The sequence below is a fragment of the Eptatretus burgeri genome, chromosome 10 (genome assembly GCF_056783735.1).
Source record: "Eptatretus burgeri isolate ZD-2024b chromosome 10, Ebu_testis_v1, whole genome shotgun sequence".
Lineage (NCBI taxonomy): Eukaryota > Metazoa > Chordata > Myxini > Myxiniformes > Myxinidae > Eptatretus > Eptatretus burgeri.
This window is the reverse complement of record NC_140970.1, coordinates 52,337,915-52,359,832: the sequence shown is the minus strand read 5'-3', so window position 1 is coordinate 52,359,832 and position 21,918 is coordinate 52,337,915. Positions and strand designations below refer to the sequence as shown.

The 21,918-nt window shown below is 41.2% G+C and overlaps 1 protein-coding gene across 1 annotated transcript in view; it reads right to left on the bottom strand.

The window, feature by feature from the left end:
* Positions 1-21,918, bottom strand: part of HSP90B1 (heat shock protein 90 beta family member 1) — a 54,678-nt gene that overhangs the window by 13,979 nt on the left and 18,781 nt on the right. Inside the window, exons 6-12 of the mRNA XM_085898349.1 lie at positions 20,197-20,308; positions 15,962-16,072; positions 15,387-15,503; positions 6,587-6,724; positions 5,942-6,019; positions 2,324-2,389; positions 1,956-2,222 (exon numbers count right to left, since the gene is read on the bottom strand). Coding sequence (XP_085754475.1) covers positions 1,956-2,222; positions 2,324-2,389; positions 5,942-6,019; positions 6,587-6,724; positions 15,387-15,503; positions 15,962-16,072; positions 20,197-20,308 — 889 coding nt within the window. The remainder of the gene's footprint in view (positions 1-1,955; positions 2,223-2,323; positions 2,390-5,941; positions 6,020-6,586; positions 6,725-15,386; positions 15,504-15,961; positions 16,073-20,196; positions 20,309-21,918) is intronic.

Here is a 21,918-nt window from a genome sequence, read left to right as displayed (position 1 = left end):
AAAAGTCTACTGCAGTTGTATTCATTACGAAATTTGTATTTCTTATTTATTCAGAAATAATTTCTGATCGACTAAGCAATTGGGGTTCGTACACGAGTTAATTTCACACGCAGTTAAACTGGAGGTACGAGTTAGCATTTAACGAGTCAAATAAATGTTTAAACGTCAAAAATACCAAAACAATGAAAGTGTCTCCTTGCACAACACATTGATAAAATGTTTGCACGACAAACCAGAGAAGCTTGAACGCAAATGCAACATCTTTGGGCGTCAAAGGCCACAACTGAATTCTTATTTCTGCAAATACATCAAATTGTACGAAAAATTTTAACACCTGGTCAATTTCCATTTTGGCATTGCTCCAATTTCTTCACAGCTTTTGATTTTACTTTCGTCTTTGCTGAATTTATTGACTTTTTAATTAATTTATTTATTTTTACAAACACTTCCTGCTTTGCAAAATGTAATCACTATGCTACATGCTGCATTTTGGGGGGGTGGGTGGAGGAGTTTTCTCAATGCTAGCGATCCAGCAAGTTTCCGATCTACGTCGCGGAGGAGTTCCTAAAAACTGCGCAGATATTTGGATACGATTTTCCCAGAAACAGTGTTATAAAAGAAGGGCGGGGGAATGCGTTGCCAGAGAAAAAAAAATTTGGTCACCATAACTTAAGTACATATATTATATGGTATATCAAAAAATACGTAATGAAGCTGCATGTGAACGAAGCCTTCAAACCTATTGACTGGAGAGCTGGCTTGACTCCACCCACAAATGTCAGGAAAGAAAATATTGCGTCCACCATGTTAATTTTCTGGTAAGCCCAAGATGTCTTCAGAAATCTCATATTCACAATTTGAATTATCCACACTGTGTAACCACGATGTATTATAGAAGCACAAAAGGAGTAGGCATATTTTTGCTTCATGTTCACAAGCCAGGATTTTGTTTTGTTTCCCCAGGAACAATCAAGGCAGAGATCTGGCCAATACACCATCCAAATAAAACAATGAACAATTTGTATAATTGATGAATATTTTTGTAATTAATTAGTCCGAGCTGTCAAGGATGACGAGCGTGAACGTATCATGTGACACTATTCCTAGTGGCAGTGGCAATACAAGTTAAAATGTAATAAAATGTCAATTCTCTGCAAGAAAACCATAGACATTGGAAATTATGAGCATACCATCCTAGCCAAGGTTGGATGTTGGCAAGCTGAAGGATGAAAGGATAGCTGAGTTTATGAAGAGGCTGAGTGGGGATTTGGAGGGCTGGGTGCTTTGGGGAATCCTGAAGAGTTGTGGATTGCCGTCAAGACTAACATCCTTGATGTTGCCAGTAGATGTCTTGGAACTCACCAGAGGGAGAAAAACTTTGGTCAATGGGATCCAGTGTCCCTTGAGATGTGAAATAGCAAATAATGCGACATGATGTGAACAAACATTGGCTTAAACATTTTGTTCGGATGCAAATAGTGGGGACAATTGGGGAGAGAGCCAATTAGAAGATCAATCAGAAATTGACTGCTTTTAAACTCTATTGTACAGCGTTTACACTTCAGTCACCTTGCTTTGACTCATGACTCCGATATGATTAGCAATGGACACGACAGTTGTGATAAACGGCAAACCAGGAAATAAGATGGAAGGCATGTGCGGTGAGTCGAGTTTTTATGTTTTCTTTCAGGTTGTTTTGGCTTGCAAGTACACAAGGCAAATGGAAAAAAATAAAAATAATAATCCTACCCACAGTAAAAAAAAAAATATATATATATATATATATATATATATATATATATATATATATATATATATATATATATATATATATATATAAAATTTGTATAATGGAAAATGTATTCTGCGCATTTTATTGAAATGCAATGCACACTCAATTGAGTGACATTCCAGTATTATTTGATGTAAGAAGGGGTAAAACAAGAATCCTTTACCTCTTGGCGACTTGTTCCTGCCACAAAATAAATGCGTTCTTGGTTCTCTTTCATCCTTTCAACATACTGCTCCAGGCTTGTGAGGTCTGACTCATGCAGGGATGACTGGAAACGCAGCAGTTTCGCAAGGCGCGTACGATTTGAGTGATCTTCGATGACTCCCAACTTCATGTTTGTGCCAAACTCCTTCCAGAATTTTTTGAAAGCATCACCTGTAATTTTCTTGATCATATCCAGTGTTTTACGAACTAACTTCTTTTTGATAACCTGCCAAAAGGATGCAGTGGGAGAATAAGACTTGCAAAAAAGGAACCTTCAAATGAGAAAAGGGGAGAGATGATTTTTTTTTTTTTTTTTTTTACAAATACCTTAAGAAGCTTGTGTTGTTGCAAAGTTTCTCGAGAAACATTGAGGGGCAGGTCATCAGAGTCCACCTGTTACGAACAGAGGACAACGGACAACATTCTGGTGCAAAAACAAAAAGTCACTGCTGGATTTATGGAAATTTAATTTCAGTGTATGCAAGGAACATGTTGAGGAACTACAGAATCACAAGCAATTGTTTGCACAGGTTATTGAAAGGGCAAAAAAAAAAATCATAATATGCTTAAAGTACCTGCTTAGCAGGTGGAAGACAAGCAAAACCACATTGCGAAACCTGCTGACCAAAATAAGGTCTCTACCTCAGTATTGTTTCCTGAGGTTTAACAGACTTCAACCATGTCCTGGCGGTGGAGTCGCACTGTACATCAACCACTCCATTTCTCACTCTCCTTGGACTGATCCTGCACCTCCCAAACCGCAGGAGTACCTTTGGCTAAGACTTCCTTCATGTTTGCCTGTGTTGTACCATCTTCCAAACAGTGACAACTCCATCTACAGCTTTCACAGACATGGATCAACTTTTAACCACTCACCACAACACTCTCTTCCTTGTATGTGGGGATTTCAATTATCACCATGCAAATTGGCTGGGTATTGGTAGCTCTCTCACCAGCCATGGCACTTCAGCAAAGCAATTCTGTGACTCCATAAGACTGACTCAATCCATGAACTCTCCCACACAGATTTCTCCCAATCACAAATCCTCCCTTATGGATTTGGTTATGACCAACTTCCCTGCCAATCTCTCCTGCTCTTTCTCCACTCTATTTTGTTCATCTGATCATGTGCTTTTGAAGATCAACATCTCTGGCCATTCTTAGAGAGCAACCTTCATGCCAGTGAGACTGACAGTTCACTCAGGCAAACTGCTAAGGACTGATCTCCTATATCTACCATCCCTGATATTAACTCTTGATTGAAATTCCACAGAAATCTGCATGCTCTTATGCACCGATTCATCCCATCTCATCTGGAGTTATCATACCCACCCTCCTGCGAATGGTACACTGAATTATGTGGTGAGACGGGCCAGCATCAGCTCACGTGTCCTAAAAACTTGCTCTTGCACCATCAGCTACGATCTTTCTTGAGCAAATTACAGGACAAACTTGATCTCCAAAGCCAGTCGCCGACTGGGCAAAGTCCTTCCTTGGCACACCTGAACTCTTATCCACAAACAAAGCCTTCATCCGCAGCTTAAGGAATACTGCAGTCCCCTCTGAGCAGACTCCCCTGCCTCACACCTTGCTCAAGATAATGCCGTGGAAACCAGATCATTGGAATCTCCCGCAATGAAGCCGAGTCGACGAGCTTATCACTTTTCCATTGCAGACAGGTTTGTGGTCTCTCTGTCATCTACCACCTCATTCTGGTGTTGCACCCTCTGCTCTTTCCACGCTTTGTTTCCCCCCTGAAGTTGAAGACCCCTCCCTCCCCAGATTTCTTTCGACAGAGTGCACACAATCCACAATCAACTCCCCTCTGGTGAAACTCCAAAAATTCAAGAATCACTGCTCACCTCCACTCATCCGTTCCTCTTTTTCCCTACCTATGGAACATGGAACGAACTTGCACATCTTCGTTACCCCTGTTAACCACCCTGCCCACCTCCTTTCAAATTTCCAGTTTTTCCATCTTGAGAGTTTGCTCCTGTATCTTCCCCTACCCCTCATTCATACCTGCATCCTTTGTCCTTGTTCGTCCATTTTAAATCTCAGCCCTGCTGTTGGTGTCCCCTCTCCCCAAACTCACTTTCTGCTGTTCCTTTTTTCTGTTTCACCCTGATCCGATATACGTTCTTTGTGTATGTGTATGTGTATGTGTATGTGTATGTGTATGTGTATGTGTATGTGTATGTGTATGTGTATGTGTATGTGTATGTGTATGTGTATGTGTATGTGTACACACATATACATATACATATATATATATATATATATATATATATATATATATATATATATATATATATATATATATATATATATATATATATATATATATATATATATATATATATATATATATATATATATATATATATATATATATATATATATATATATATATATATATATATATGTGCAGTTTAAAACATATACATTTAAATCCATATGGTAAACAAGAAAAAGAGCAATCAGATTGCAGACCCTTGCCAGGACTTCTTTTGTGTGGTGTATTTTGTGTGGCATTTGTGTAGTGGTGTTACGTAATTAAAGAGACATAATTAGAACTTCCACATTATAACTGCTGGCAATGATGACCGGGTACCTGCATCCCACTTTGATCCCACATCCCACATCCCACTTTGATCGGACACCTGACCCATGACTTTTATTATTATTATTCATTATTCAATTGAATTTAGAATGATCAACAAAAAAAAAAAAAAGAGTCAAATCAAAAGGAAGACCAAATAGGTACAATCCGAAATTGGAGTAATTAGAAGGAACCCAAACAAGCAAAAAGCAAAGATGAAGTCATCAGGAGGAACCTGGATAGGATTTGGGTTTCAGCTGCTACTCCTCTACCCTCAAACCCATTCAGTCACAGCCAAGTGAGCCATATAAAATAAAAAAATAATAAAAAAATAATAATAATCAAAAAAACAAAAAAGAAACCATATCAAAACACTTAAATAACTGGCTGCCAGACCATGCGTTGATCAAGCTTAAATTTAAAACATGTATTCCCCATCAGTACGAGATGATAATTGTGAAGTTTCACGTCGAACGATTAAGCGGTTCCAGAGAACATTATTCAATATTCTCTTCAATCCAATATGACTGCCAAACCATGTGACCTATCAATTTTTCCTGAACAAACTTGTATAGCAATGGCTTGGGGAACATTTGTGTGAAATTTCCCCTCGATCTGTCCATCCTTCTGGAGAAGATGATTTTTTATAGGTTTTCGGGTAAATGCAATAGGGCTGCCAAACCATGTGACCTATGACATCATGTGTGACCCTTTTGTTCCTCAAGGCTAGGCAGTCACACATGTAAAGTTTCACCTCGATCTGTTCAGCCACTTCAGAGTTTTTTTTATTTGATTAATATGGCTGCTGAATCACGTGACCAATGATGTCAAATTGTTTTCTGTGGACCATTTTATCACTCGATGACACTCAAAATTTTTCGTGCTGATCAGACGTAGCATTCTTCATATGCAATTATGACGTCACAACGAAGACACCTTTGACGTAATCAAAAAAAACCCTGATTCCCCATGAGGAGTACTTGCCATGTGCTAAGTTTCAATTTATTTTCCTTGGTGTGGTTTCAGAGATAGAGACCCAAAGTTTTTCCAACATGGCTGCCACACCACGTGACCGAGGAAGTCATAATTATGATGAAAACATACTACATGAGTAGTCGCATATATGGTGAAAATTTCGCCTCAATTCGACAAGCGGTTGCGGAAAAAACACATAAGTTCCGTACAGACAAACACAGACAGACAGACAAATGGACCCAACCGCAACACTCTCTCCTTCGGTGGGGGTAATAAATACATTTGAGGCAAATGGCAAAATACAGAGTTATCAGGGCAATGGTGCAGAAGGTGTACGGAATAGTGCTCTACAATGAGGTAATACATACCACACCCTTGACGAAGTTCAGGTACTTTGGCATCATATCATGGAAATCATCAGTGATAAAGACACGTCGTACATACATCTGCAAAACAAAGCAGTTAGGTCTCAGGTCAACCTGCACCTTTTGTTCAAGATGATCATAAAATAACAGATTGCCAAGAGTTTGTGGAGCCAATGGTAGCGAGAGCATGTATCAAATGGAGAGAAGTGACATCTCAACTACGCAAAGCATTTCAAGATTGTGGCAAATAGTCACCTGCCGAATGACAGCATTGTAATGAAGCTCAGTTTAAAATTTATAGGAGAGAGCTGCACTGTTCAGAAAAAGAGTCTCTCACACCGATGTGATCGAGTGATGCAAAATGTTTAAACGAGAATCAGTAATGGATAATGGCCATGCTCACAAGTAATAAAGTGCTGCCACTCCTGCAAATGTTAGCGTGTTGAACAAATTTTGGGGTATTGCTGCATCATTGCAACACATTTCAAGTGATCCTCAAACAAAACATCAAAGTACTGATGGAAATTAGCAATAAAATGCACAAAACAGCAATCAATGTGGTTCACTAAATATTATTGGCCACTCACAAAGTTAGTCACTCCATAAATTATCGTTTGGAAGTCAGAAAAAAAAAAAAGTTTCACACACCTTTATGTAATCGGTTAGCTTGGAGCCATATTCATCAAAAAGACCTCTTGGGGCTGCCTTGGGCACAAACAAAATGGACTTGAAGGTGACCTCACCCTCTGCTGTGAAGTGTATCCAAGCCATTGGGTCTTCAGTTTCCTGCCAACACAAACATTGAACCATCAAGCGTCTCGGCCAATAACACGATTCATCACTGCAACATGTAATTTGATGGGAAGGTGGTGGACCAAACCTTAACAAATCAAATCGGGAAGAAAATAAAAAATAAAATAAAAAAGTTACATATTTCATGTGTCCCCCAATGTTGATTGCATATTCAGTTTCATTTAAAAAATAAAATAAATTTTAAAATATTTAAAAGTGCCCACAATTGCACTTTTTGGCATTTGACCTGTTGATTCTACCCCAGGGGGTAGGGCCAAAATGACACTTCTCTTGCACCTTCTTGTCATGTGGCAATTATATCCATCAAATTTGGTGAATTTCTACACAACCATTTGTGAAACAGCATGACGGGCAGAGACGGACAGAACCAATTACAACAAGTGGTGCCAGGCACAACAAATCCCGCCCATTTAAAAGCCCAGTCACACCTTGACGTTTTAGCCAGGAATGGCAACGTATAAAAATGCACGTAAAACGTTGGCGTACGCTGAAGTTTTTTTTAAGTTTTGGTCGTATTCATAACGTGTTGGTCGTATGCATAACGTATTAGTAACGGGCACAGAACGTTTCGTTGTGTTAAAGATAACTTATACCAACGAATGCTTAGCCTGTTGTCAGCGTTCACAACCTATGCCCAACGATAGTTTAACTTAGTCATAGTGCGCTGTACGTATTGCCGACGAACTTGTGGCGTTCTCTGTTAAAAACCTGCCGCTCGCAAATTTAAATTATAACCGCCTGAAAATTGGAAGTGTCAACATCGCAGTCACACCTTGACGATTTAGCCAGCGATTGCCAACCTATGAAAAATGTGTCTAAAACGCTGGGACACGCCGAATACGGTATGGGTAAGTTGTGTATACGTTAGGAGCACGATGAAAAACAATGAAGTACGCTGGCATATTACATGGTACGTCTAGTACGTCGTGAAATTTCAAGCATGCTGAAAATTTTACGACATACTCAACGTATGGCTCACAAGTTCCGCATACGCTGGCATAAGTTCTCGGCACGCTTCGCGATCGTTTACACACGTCGGCCACACGTTACTTGTAAGTTACTCATAAGTCGAAACACGTCGAGGTAATGTTTAGCATACCCGAAACTTAATTTTTAACCTACGAGTAACGTGCTTTGAACCTATTAGTAGCGTATCTCAAACGCACATTGGAGTATGTAGACGAATTTGATTGACGTCTTCCGGACGACCACAGAACTTACTGAACTAGTTTCTAACTTACAGCTACCGTATAATGGCGTATCGGCAGCATTTAGGGGAATTGGTGTATACAAATGGGCTTCACAAGAGGAACCCGTCAATGTTCCAGAATCCATGTTGAGTTGATGTCAATGTCAGTAGCAGTGGCAGTAGCAGTAGCAGTAGTAGTTAGAGAGAATTTAGTGATGTTGATGTTATTAGTAGTAGTAGTAGTTCGAGAGAATTTAGTGATGTCGATATTAGTAGTAGTAGAAGCAGTAGTAGTTCGAGAGAATTTAGTGATGTCGATGTTGGTAGTAGTAGTAGTAGTTCGAGAGAATTTAGTGATGTCGATGTTAGTAGTAGTAGTAGCAGTAGTAATTCGAGAGAATTTAGTGATGTCGATGTTAGTAGTTCGAGAGAATTTAGTGATGTCGATGTTAGTAGTAGTAGTAGTAGTAGTAGTAGTAGTAGTAGTAGTAGTAGTAGTAGTAGTAGTAGTAGTAGTTCGAGAGAATTTAGTGATGTCGATATTAGTAGTAGTAGAAGCAGTAGTAGTTCGAGAGAATTTAGTGATGTCGATGTTGGTAGTAGTAGTAGTAGTAGTAGTTCGAGAGAATTTAGTGATGTCGATGTTAGTAGTAGTAGTAGTAGCAGTAGTAATTCGAGAGAATTTAGTGATGTCGATGTTAGTAGTTCGAGAGAATTTAGTGATGTCGATGTTAGTAGTAGTAGTAGTAGTAGTAGTAGTAGTAGTTCGAGAGAATTTAGTGATGTCGATGTTATTAGTAGTAGTAGTTCGAGAGAATTTAGTGATGTCGATGTTATTAGTAGTAGTAGTAGTTCGAGAGAATTTAATGATGTCGATGTTAGTAGTAGTAGTAGTACTACTACTACTACTTTCGAGTAACATGTTGCAAAGTGTAAACAACGTTCGTGTAGCGTGCTTACAAAACGTTACTCATAGATTAGAAATAGGTTTCGGGTACGCTAAACATTACCTCGACGTGTTTCGACTTATGAGTAACTTACAAGTAACGTGTTTCAACGTGTGTCAACGATCGCATAACGTGCCTACAACTTATGGCCAGCGTAGCGGAACGTGCGAGTCATACGCCGGCATACGTCGTAAAATTTCAAGCATGAAAAAATTTGAGGAAAACCCAAAAGTTCAACGTTTAAAGCCAGCGTACTACCACTTATGGCAGTGTTTTTCAGTGTGGTCTTAACATATACAAAACGTACCCATAACGTATTCGACGTGTACCAGCGGTTAACAAAAAATTTCCAAAAATCGGCATAAGCTGGCTAAAACGTCAAGGTGTGACTGGGCCTTAAGGCATAAAGTTATTTTGGGGATCAAATTTAAATTTGATACATCCTCAACCTAAATGTTGATTATAAGGAATTAAGGAATATTTTAGTCTTAAAAGTTAATGGGGTCGTCCGAGGTTCATTACCCACCTGTGGATACAATTTGACAGTGTTTGAGCAAGCCGTTTTCCCGTAAAGTTGTATTTTCGAAACCATGTTTCAGTTTTAATGGAAAATTTGTAATTTTGACCGATGACCATGACCCCCAAAACTTCAGCCCCTACCGATCTTCACAAATATGCATTTTTCACTATAGGAATGGGTAGGATTATAAGTGACAAATAGAATAAGGTTCACTATAAGCTTAGTTTGAAGTAAATCAGATAATTTTGGACGAAGTTATGAACGAAAAACTATTTTGATCTTTTTGTGACCTTGACCTTTGATCCAATTGGACCCAAAAGTTAATGGGGTCGTCCAAGGTTCATTGCCCACCTGTGGATTAAATAAGATAGTGTTTGCTAAAGCCGTTTTGCCATAAAGTTGCTAACTGACAGACAAACAAGCAGTCATAGACTGGTACTTACGAAATCGTCAACTTGACCTCTGACCTTGTCGAATAAAAGCTGTCTGTCTCTCGAGAAGATAGCGACGCAAAACAGAAGTTTCTACGATGATTCTGTACCAAACCATCAAAAATCGAATGTTTTGGATATTTGACCTCACTGTGACCTTTGACCGATTTTGACCAAAATCTAATCAGCGCGAGCCACCACCCTCCTGAATCACGTGGTGTAATTTGACATTGGGAGCTTCTTCCGTTCTCGAGTTACCATTTTTTGGATGTTTGACCTCACTGTGACCTTGACCTTTGACCGATTTTGACCAAAATCTAATCAGCACTAGCCATCACCCTCCTGAATCACGTGGTGCAATTTGACATTGGTAGCTTCTTCCGTTCTCGAGTTATCGTGCCTACAAACAAACAAACAAACAAACAAGCAGTCATAGACTGGTACTTACGAAATCGTCAACTTGACCTCTGACGTTGTCTAATAAAAGCTGTCTCTCGAGAAGGTAGCGACGCAAACCAGAAGTTTCTATGATGATTCTGTACCAAACCATCAAAAATCGAATGTTTTGGATATTTGACCTCACTGTGACCTTGACCTTTGACCGATTTTGACCAAAATCTAATCAGCGCGAGCCACCACCCTCCTGAATCACGTGGTGCAATTTGACATTGGTAGCTTCTTCCGTTCTCGAATTATCGTGCCTACAAACAAACAAACATAAAAACAAACAAACAGAAACGGAAGTCATCAATATACTTACGAAATCTTTAGATTTCGTAAGTAACAAACAGACAAACAAACCGGACGATTACAATATCCCGCTCCCTCCCTCCGGGGGGCGGGATAACAACCCCACAAAAAGTATGGGGATAAATACTGTGGTCTCATTCTGGGTTGGTTTGCGTTTCCAGTAAAACATGAAGATGACTGCAATGGATAATCAAATCATGAAGCGTTTAAAAATAATAATATCGCTGCCATTTCCACCGTTCCATCGAAAGGACAGCGAGTTGACCAAAAGATTTGTACCTTTTGGCTGCATTGTAATTGAGAAAGGAAAGACGCATTTCATCTTAGAAATGATCTACCGTCTTGCGCAGATTACAACTTACACACGTCTTTAGAATATTTAAATACAACAGTTGTAGTTTGTATTGAAACTTTTTTGTTTGTTTGTTTTTTTATTTTTTTTGCTTGTTTGTTTTGTTTTTAATTCCCACTCTTTCCCATAGATATCTCTTAGCTAATCCAGATTATAGGTTCGTTTGAGTTTGTTTGTTTGCTGTTCCCAGCTGAGCACGCAGCTCGATTGTATTACATCATGTTCATTCGTACACAGGCTCATGTCCTGCATGTAGCATATACACAAACTTGTCCACAAGCCTGGGATCCCCATAAGGGAGAATGATGCACTCATAAATGAACCAAGTTTGGCGTGTAAGAGTGGAAATGATCTGAAGGTGTTGCGAGCACACGGCTCAATGCGTTTCGCAAACAACATGAGCCTGACGGGTGGTTAGGGCAAAATTTGGAATTTGGCCAAGAACCTGTCAATTACTGCCGACTTTGCAAAATACACCGGACTTTTTTTTAATGACTACCAGCAAACCATGCCAATAGGTCTCCAGTTTAACTTCCCAGCCAATGGATAGAGCAATCATCGATGCCACGTCCTGCCTGCAGAACACTGATGTGACATCGTGTTGGAAATCAAAGCCAGAATGGACAAGTTAAAGGAGTGTGTACTTCTGAGCACATCTACAAACCTACATCCCCCCTTTGGTTACCAAACATGTGTGGAAATTTTACATTGACCCTTCGAAAACATGATGCTTTCACCCTTTCATACCAGGTTTATAGTATTGTTACGGCTGTGGAAATTCACAGGACACCATAAAGGATATCCCCAAGATCAGTTATATTGCTAAGTGTGTGTTCAGATAAATTTCCCCACCAATGTCTAAGGGATTAATTCGTGTAACCAGGCTGTGAATCTTTGAGTTAGCCGTTTTTCTTTTACTGTCGTTATTTTGGACCAAACGCAATTACTACCACCATAACGCTCCACCAACCACAACAACCACGATCACCACAACCACCTTCTCGTCAACCACCAACATCCCCACAGACAACGAACAGCCGCCTTCACAACAACCACTTTAACCACCATCGCCCAACCACACCACCACCACCACCACAAAACGCCAACCACGCCACCATAACGCCAACCACACCACCACCACGTTGCTACCTCAGCAGGGTTGCGAGAAACTTGACATTCGTCGGGAGAGAACGGACGACGGCCTCACCCCTCGCTCCCCCCCCCCCAAACGAAAAGCACGTGTGGAAGAGATGCGGGGAGGCAGTTCTTAAAACAAGAGCCGGGCCGATCTCCTGGAATTTTCCTCCCCCGCGTGCCGCGAAGGGAGGGGCGATGGGCCGTCGAGATAAAAGGGCACGCGGAACGAGAGGTCGTGTGTGTGTGTGGGGCTGTGGGTCTGGAGGTCTGCAGGTCGTGGTCGCTCTCTGCCTGAGGGTGTGGGGCTGCAAGTCTGGAGGCGGTCCGTGAAGTCTGGAGTCGGAAGAACACAGGCAGGACGGAGTCCAGGAGAGCGGAGGACACGCGAGACGGAGAGCGTGGCTGAGCTTGCTGTGGTGCGCAGACCTGCGTGTTCATGGAGAGAGAGCCGGAGAGAGCTCGCCAGCCAGCGCCAAACGGTCTGAAGTGATCGGGCTTCGGGACAGTCCAAGCGTCGCTGAGGAGCGGACGGGTTCTTACAAAGAGCATCAACTTTGAAAGAGCATCAAAACCCGTTCGTTCCTCTCAGCGCGTCGACGGCTGAGGCCCAACTCACCCGGCCGCTTGGCAAGGCCTGGGCGCAACCGCGGTTACGCTAGCTGCCGTTGGGAAGGAGCGTCGCGGGTCGCCCCATCGAGGCACCACGAGGGTGGAGGTAACCGGCAACGGTCTCGTGGAACTCCTTCGGTCCGCCAAGCTCCACGTAATAAAGGCCTACGGGCACAGTCTGACCCCTTTGTCTTTGAGAGGGTCTTTTCCTTGCTTTTCTTTGTGTGAATGTTGTGGCACCATGTCCCGCAAGTAGAACTCTGTAAGTGCTTGTGAATAATAAGACGGTTGTAGTGCTTTGCCTTGCTCGTGTCTTGTCGCTTCCCGCCAATTCCATTGCTTTTCTGCATACATGCATGTTGGTGTTTTGATTCCATACCTTCATGGTTGATTTTATGTGTCGTTTTATAAATAAATGTCCTTGTGTGAATGTTAACCCGTTCGTCATGTCCTCTTTCCCCATTGAACCGCCGTATTGCTCTCAGAATAATAGCGGGCTTTTTAATAGCCGATAAAAGAAATGGGTCCATCGAGGTCTCGCGATAATACACTGCTCGGTTATCTCAGAACGGAACTGACCGCTTAAGCGGTTCGTGTCCAAGCAGACCTCGTTGAGGTACAGTCTCTCGGTAGTCTGCCCGCGCGAATACTTAGGTATATCGATAATTCGGCGATTGACCGTCGCTCGCGGGTAGAGTGTTGACTCGGCCGTGGTGTGCGCTTGGAGCACACCCGTGACTGGTTTCCGGCGTTGTTCCGGAAAGTCGCGACTGAATTGTTCGTCCGGTGGGCGTCCGGCCGCGATTCGGTTTAAAAGCAGTCGTTCGCACGCTGGGCGGGAGGTAAATTCGTAACAGTAATGTGACGACAAAGGTCGAAAGTTATGACCACATTCGTTGCCAATGAAAACAATAGACAGTACTAATATTTTGAAGGATTAAGGACCCAACTCAGTGCTCCGTTTACTGAAAATATTGTTGCGAATTCGCGCCCACCGGCATGCGGACAGCCACGTGACTCGAATCGCGGCATGTCGCCCACCGGACGGACAATTCAGTCGTGACCCTCTCGGACCAACGCCGGGAGCTAGTCACGGGTGGGGGTTTAACATCACCATGATCATGCCAATTGCCCACCCGCGCAGGATAGGGTTGCTCGCTAAATTCGATCTACCTAAGTACCTGCGCGAATGGTCGACCGGGCGATCGCACCACGCCACAGGCCGACTCCGGACACGAACCGCTTAAGCGGTCCGTTCCGTGCTACAGTAATAACTGAGCGGTGTTATCGTCGGCCTCGACGGTTCCGATTAATTATCGGGCATATTAAGCCCACTACGAACCCTTTAAGTGAAGCAGGATGGAGGGTCAATTAAAAGGAAGGAGACGAAGCGAAACAGGAAAACAGTTCAACACAATGCACATTTATTCCGCGGCACACAGAAAGCATGTATATACAGCCACAATAATCAAAATGCACATATGAAGCGAAAGCAAGAGTTAAACCAAATACGCGTACACATGGCAACACTTCGTCGACCGAGAATTAACAGGGTCTATCTGACATTTCATTCAAATTTAGAAGAAGTCCATGTAGAAAGGCAACAGAGGAAACTAAGTAAGATTATTTTATGTAACCTTTATATATACCTGTTATGTAGCACACAATATGAAAATAAAATGTTATGAGATAGCGACAATTCCACTTTGAATTTTTGATTTCATTTTTCTCAAACTTTAAAAAAGTGTAGTTGGACTCTGTTAATTCTCGGTCGACGACTTATACAGTTCTACTTTACAGATGGCGCCAACACACATTTACTCAAAAGCAAAGGAAAGAAGCCACCCTCATAGACAAGGGGGCAGACGGGGCCCGTGGGCCTTTATGGCGTGGGACTTGGCAGACCGAACGAGTCCCACGAGACCGTTGCAGGTTACCTGCACCCTCGCGGTGCGATGGTAGGAGAGCTCTCTCCGGCGCTCCTTGTACGAACGTGCAGGTCCGCGCGACACAGCTGGCAGAGCGGTGCCTCCATTCCGCGTCCCCTCCGCGACGTCCGGACTCTCCACCGACTGCAAGCTCCAACGAGCGGGTCGCTCTACGGACCACTTCTCCAAGACCCAGATGGGCAGAAGACCATGAACCGCCGACTGACACTGACACTCTCACCGACCGCCCTGACCTCTCAGCGGCGCCTCCGTGCGCCCTTTTATTTCCTCGGCACCCCGCCCCTCCCTTCGCGGCACGCAGGGGCGGGGGGGAGGGAACATTCCACCAGAGAAATCGGGGCGGGAGTTGAGTTCCAACCGTCATTCTTGTTTACCAGAGAAATCGGGGTGGGAGTTGTTGTTGTTCCCCTTTTGTGTTCGTGGAGATGTTGACGGTTGCTGGCGGAGTAGTGAGTATGGCGTGGTTGTTGAGAGGCAGGTGTGGTTGGTGGTTCTTGTGTGATGGCGGTTGAGACGTGGTTGGTTCAAAATAAAGATAGAACAGAAAAAACGCCTAACGCAAAGCGTCGCAGCCGAATGAATCACATAAATTCCCTCTAGACAACAGATTTGGGGCCAACTACACATGTACTTAGAGATATCTCACCTACGGGCCCTTCATGGTGTAATGCGAATTTCTGCAGCCGTAACAATATGAACAATTTCACTGAAAATACTATGGCAGCTTACAAGCAAAATAACCAAATCTCACCTTAGAAAATGACTTGTAAAAAGCCTTGTACTCATCCTCTTCCACCTCCTTACTCGATCTTTGCCAAACAGGTTTCATGTCATTAATCAGCTCCCAGTCCCATACAGTCTTTTCCACCTGAAAGGTCAGCAAGAATAGTTTACACATCAATTCATCAAATTGGTAAGTTAATTTAAATATTTCATGATTTACCAGAATTAGCGAAGAACCCTTCCCCCCAGAATTGGCACCTTGTAGTATTTTAGTACAACTTGTAATGTCCACTCCCACCAGGAACGGCACTATGCCATACACATTTACATAAAGAGAATAGAATAGCAACAATATCACAATTACACATTTAAGCATCCTACTATAAAAGGGTGCAAGTGCATGAAAACATGTCCCCTGGCTACACAACCAAATGTCCATGATCCAGTTACAGCAGCCTAAATTAGTGCATGGAACAGCTTCGACAATTCACCCCTGCCCCTTCCTCAAATTGCCTTCAATAAATGAATAAATCAATGATGCCGACATCACACAATTGTAGACTAACATTTATAAGAGCACAAACCATACAAGTAAAAACACACCTTTTTTGCTTTTTCTTTTTCCACTTCAACCTCAGCATCATCCTCGCTTTTTGTTTCTTCACCCTCCACTTCTTCTTCTTCCTCATCCTCAGCTTCCTCCACCGTCTCAGTCTACCCAAAAAAGAAAAGTGCAATGTTCACAATTGATATTATCATGACTTTTTAGAGGTCATCATTCACAATTATTTAACAGAACGCCATTTCATCGCAGTCAAAGGAAGCAAGCCATACATGGGGTGCAAACAAAAATCAGATTCGGGGGGGGGGGGGAACAATAATTATTTTAAAAGGCTAGCCCGAGTTTGAATCCCAAAGCAGCTATAAACTATCATCCTGGTGTTTCACAAGTAAGGTGATTCATCAATGTGTGCAGCCCCTCAGATGGATGTTAAAACTGGGCGCATCCTGTCTACCAACATTAGTTTGTGGATGGTAAAGATCCCACGGTGTCCTGTGCAGAGCGGAGGTGAGCTATTGCTGGTACAATCAACAAATTCCAGATTCCTGCTCCAACTACTGCAAAGGGAGAGATGGCAAACCACCCAGCATGACTCTTGCCTACAAACTGCTTCAGCAGAACCAGCACTGTGTAATAGTGAGTATAGTACAGTACATTGGATCGGAGTAAGACTTAAACATATCAACAAATTCAAAGTTTCAATTATTTGAATCAATTTGGAATAGGTTTGATTTACACATGCCATTTAACAAAATTAAAATAGTTGATCACAGCATATGATGAACTTGCAACAGAAAATAAATGGATTCTATATTTCATGTGGTCGCAAGTAGGGAGGATCTTTTCTTGTACATTCGAACCTCCTCCCCCACCCCCTACCCTCCACCCTCCATGATGAAGAATAATCATGACATCAGCACAAAGCTCAGAGGTGTCTGGTTTTGCTGTCACATGATTAGTTGAACAAGCGAGTTACTTTGGTATTGATTGAAAGCCATTGTCTTGAAATTTTTTTTTTTAAAGATTTTAAAGAAAAGTTTAAAAAAATAATAATAATAAAAGTTAAAAAGTAATGGGGGTAATTGGGTGATCTGGACCATATGGGAGCTAAATTTCCAAACATGCAATAGCCATAAGGAACAGTTAAGAATCTCTGGAACTGATTAATTGGACCTCAGCTCTCCCCACTGTTTCAACACCAATATATCAGCAAAGCAGTAAACAGGCAATGCAAGACAAACTATTTCAAGCCTAAAAACAAATTATCCTGTTTGGAGGAAAAGATACAAAACAAGGACAACTAGACAATTAGATGTCGAGACGTCAACCTATATGCCTCCGCCCACATCAAGTCTTTAACCAAAAACCTCAGGAACATTTGACCTCAATATCTAATTTGTGCAAACGAAGTACATGTACTTAGTTTAGTTCAAATACCTACCTTGATAACATTTTAACCTCTGACCTCTTTATGCTAATATCGAATCAGTTCATCTTTTATCAAATTTGGTCAAAATCATCACTGGTTCACAAGTTATGGCGGTAAAAGGATTTTACCTAAGATAACCTCTGACGTTAGACCTTACCCCCCCCCCAATAAAATAAATTAAAAAAAAAAATCGAATGAGTTCATCTTTACATCATTATCCATACTGGTACCAAGTTTGATTTAAATCCCTTCAGCTGTGCTCAAACATCACATTTTTACCTTACACGACCTCCGACATCTTGATGCCAAAATCTAATCAATCAGTTTATCATTACATCATTATGCATTGTTGTACCAAGTTTGACTTGGATCCCCTTCAGCAATTAAAGCTATTGCATGAACCAAAACCTATCACGGACAGACAACCCAAAAACAATGCCTTTATCAGCGGAGGCATAAAAAAAACAAACCAAGAAAGAGCAATCAGAGATTGCAGACCCTCACGAGGACTTGTTTGGTGTGATGTTATGTAATTAATAAGAGACATATTTAGAACTGCCACTTTATAACTGCTGGCCATAATGACTGGGTACCAATATGTCCCACTTTGATCGAACACCTGACCCAGACCCACGACGTTTTTTTTTATTATTATTCAAATGAATTCAGAATGGGATTAAAATTAATTCACTTCCAATCGAATGGAAGACCACTAAGGTACGGTCCTGCATTGGAGTCATCAGAAGGAACCCGAATAAGCAAAAAGCAAAGATGAAGTCATCAGGAGGAACCTGGATAGGATTCAGGTTTCACCTGCTACTCCTCCACCTTCAAACCCATCCATATGCAGGCAAGTGAGCCTTATTCAAAATATATATAATCAAAAATAATTATGGCTGCCAGACCATAGTGTCCAATCAGGTTAAAATTTAAAAACATTCCCCCATCACGACTGGACATAATTGTGAAGTTTCAGGTTGAATGATGAAGAAATTCTTTCTTCACCGCTTCACCGAAGAAAACAATTCAAGATTTTTGCTCAATCCAATATGGCTGTCAGACCACGTGACTTAATTATTCGTAAATACCCTGGTATCCCCAAGGCTTAGGGAACATTTGTGTGAAGATTCCCCTCGATCTGTCCAGCCGTTGTGCAGAAGTATAATTTTTTGTAGGTTTTAAGGTAAATCCAATATGGCTGCCAAACTATGTGACCCAAGACGTCATATGTGTGAACATTTAATTCCTCATGGATAGGCGGTCATATGTGTAAAGTTTCCTCGATCTGTTCAGCCATTTCTTAGAAGATTTTTGAGGGTTTTTTTTTTTTAAACAATTTGGCTGCCGAATCATGTGACCGATGAGGTCATCAATATTTTTTTCTTTTTCTGTGGACCAATTCATCCCAAGATGACCCTAAAAAAAATTCATACTGGTTGGATGTTGCATTCTACATTTTCAATTACAAAGTCATTAATAACAAGCTGAATACCATGAATGACGCCAACGTTGAATGAAAGCTGATTACCAAATGATGTTGATATTTGAGCAGCCGATTATCAGATTCTTGTAAATCATGGCTTTCTCTACAAAGTGTTTGTATTCAAGAGAAAGGACCCTAGGGCCACCGAAAAGTTCAATCTCTCATGAGATAAAGCAAACATAAGGCACCACGTTGCCTGCACGGTGTCACGTGACCCGCCAGCTCACGATCCGATGATATGTTTTAACATTTTAAAACGTCCGTTTTTTGCCGGAATTCTTTTGGATACTTGAAGAGCACGTCACCAAACCTTCGAAAAAATACAAGACAAGATCGGATAGATGCTACCGATAAGCAGTCCCCCAGGGGGACACGGTATGAGGTCAAGCAGTGAACAGAAAGCATGCGGTGTTCCTTTCAATACCCAACGGTTATTTGAATTTAATACATTTTCCTCATGAAAAGTGTTTCTGCTCGGATTTTATGAAAATTATCTACGTTAAGACTGAAGCTCCACCAGAAGGTCCCAAAAGTGAAAACAGAAATCGAATAGAACTTAAGATAGCCTCGTGGGGCAGCATGGAAGGCGATGGAAGCCAATGAAAGCCTCACCTCAGTGCAAGGCATTCCACACAGACCGAGGATACAAAAAAACATTCAAATTTCACAAATCTTTATGCAACAGAGTGTGAATCAACCTTGGCGACTGCTAAAAGTGAAAATAAAATTTAAATTGAACTAAAATAAATAAATAATTGAAAACCCCTCCTATTGACAGAGTCAAACATCAGGGTAAAAAACATAATAATAGTAATAAAAAATGCCACGTGCCAAGTTTTTTCCTTGGGGCAGTTTCAGAGATACAGAGGGCCAAAGTTTTAACGTTTTTCCAACATGGCTGCCATACCACATGACCTACGACGTCATAATTATCATCAAAACATTCTACATTAGTTAATTATCATCACAACTCCAATTGTGAAAATTTTATCTTGTTTCGCCAAGCGGTTGCAGAGAAAAACACCAAAGTTGTGTGTGGACAAATAGACAAACAGACAGACCCAAATGCAATATCTTCTCCTCCAACGAGGGGAAAAAATAAACAAAAATAATAATCTGGACCACCTGCAGGTTAACCTCAACCCTTAAAACCAACCTGCAAAACCTGCCTTGTTTAACAAAAAAATAAGGGGTGTTCTTATATAGTACCAGTCAAACCTATAACAATGTCCCAAGCAATTTACTAGTATGTTGGCGATGGAAAGTAAACTGCTCAGCAGGTGAATGACAAACCTGGCCAAAGTCAGTAATAAAATGGTAGTTGCTCACTACACAAAGCAGGTGCAACTCAACAAAATACACACCTTGCTGCTCCAGATGTAAATGGGAAAGTTGATAAATTGTGAGTACTTCTTCACCAGGTTCTTGATAGTGTCCAGTTCAAGGAAATCATCAGCCTCATCCTTCAGCACGAGCCTGCCAAAGGTCATTCGTAAATAGACATAACCAAAGCAAAGGAGAAGCTATAAAAAATAAAAATGAAAAAGGTACAATATATTTTTGATAACCACTGACCTGAAAAATTACAATAAAAAGAATAAACCCTCCAGCTTTGCACAGGCTGCACAAATCCCGACCCGTTTATGAAAGGTTTTTATTTTAACAATTAAAAGGCTAAATTGCGAGATGAGTTATAAGGGAGGCATCAATTCATTTTTAACGGCAGCCCAATACACAACATCAATTATATAACTCTGGCTTATATTTGTATGATGAGATTCTCAAATTACAGCAAAAAATTAAAAAATAAAAAAGTCTCCAATTAAAACATTATGCATCATATTAAACAGCTATCAATATACTGTACTGTACATTTCAATATTGGGCTGACAGGCTAGCCTGGCAACCCGAGAGGTATGCCGCTAGGCCTTCGAGCCTGGATTTTAATCCCGACCCAGCTATAAACAGTCATCCCGGTGTTTCACAGGCCAGGTGATTCAATGTGTCTGGTGTCCCTCGGATGGACGTTAAAACGGGCCACCTGTCTGCCAGCATTCGTTGAATGGTGGACATCAAAGATCCTATCATGTCCTTTGTGAAAAGTAAGCTTGCTATCGCCAGCACAAGAAACAAATTCCAATTATCCTACCCTGCAGCTTTGTGCTGTATACAAACAAATAACGTTTTATTTCATGTATTAATTTTTGAGAAAAAAAAAAACATTCCGGCTATTTTCGAAGATCGAACTAGCTTTTAGATACAGCAGTGTTGCACATAGTGAAATGGGAAAATTGTATTGGTCTTGATTTTGATATTGAAATAAATCATTCCAGTTTTGAAAAAAGGGATAATTTGAAGTCTTTTCCTTCAATCTCTAAACACAGAAATAAAAAAAAAAGACAAAAGAATAAATAAACTAGAGGGGGAGCACTCGGTAAAGTGCAAAACCTCCGCCGTCAATACTGCTGGGTCACTTGAGTAAACCTGATATCCTATTCATTGTAGGTCAAAACGGATCAGACTCTACTGAACAACGATTGAATAAACTAAACTAGATCGACGCGCATGTGGAAATGCCAAAAAAATAAAATCGAAATTTTTTGGAAAAAAAAGTTGCAAAATTTTCTAAGTTTTTTTTTTGGGACCAAGTCCAAAATCTAATGGCATGATCCTTGGACCATACCTAATCCCCCCACCAAGTTTCGTCGAAATCCGTCCAGGAGTTTTTCTGTAATACTGTTCACAAAAAACAAACAAACAGACAGGGGTGAAAACAGTAACCTCCATCCATCTTCGATGGCGGAGGTGAACTCGAGGGGGAGCACTCGGAAGAGTGCAAAACCTCCGCCGCCAATACTGCGAGGTCACTCAAGTGAACCTGATATCCTATTCATTCAATTTGACATCAACAGTGCTCACAGAGTTATAGTTTGCAACTTTCCCTTTTACTTTAAACTTTTACAAACTCAATTCATTCGTCATAACTAGATTCCTTGAGACAGAAATTGATTTTACGTAGGTATATCCACCTGAAGTTCCAAAATCAGCCGCAATTGTAATTATGGCATGTTTTTTGTTGGAAATCA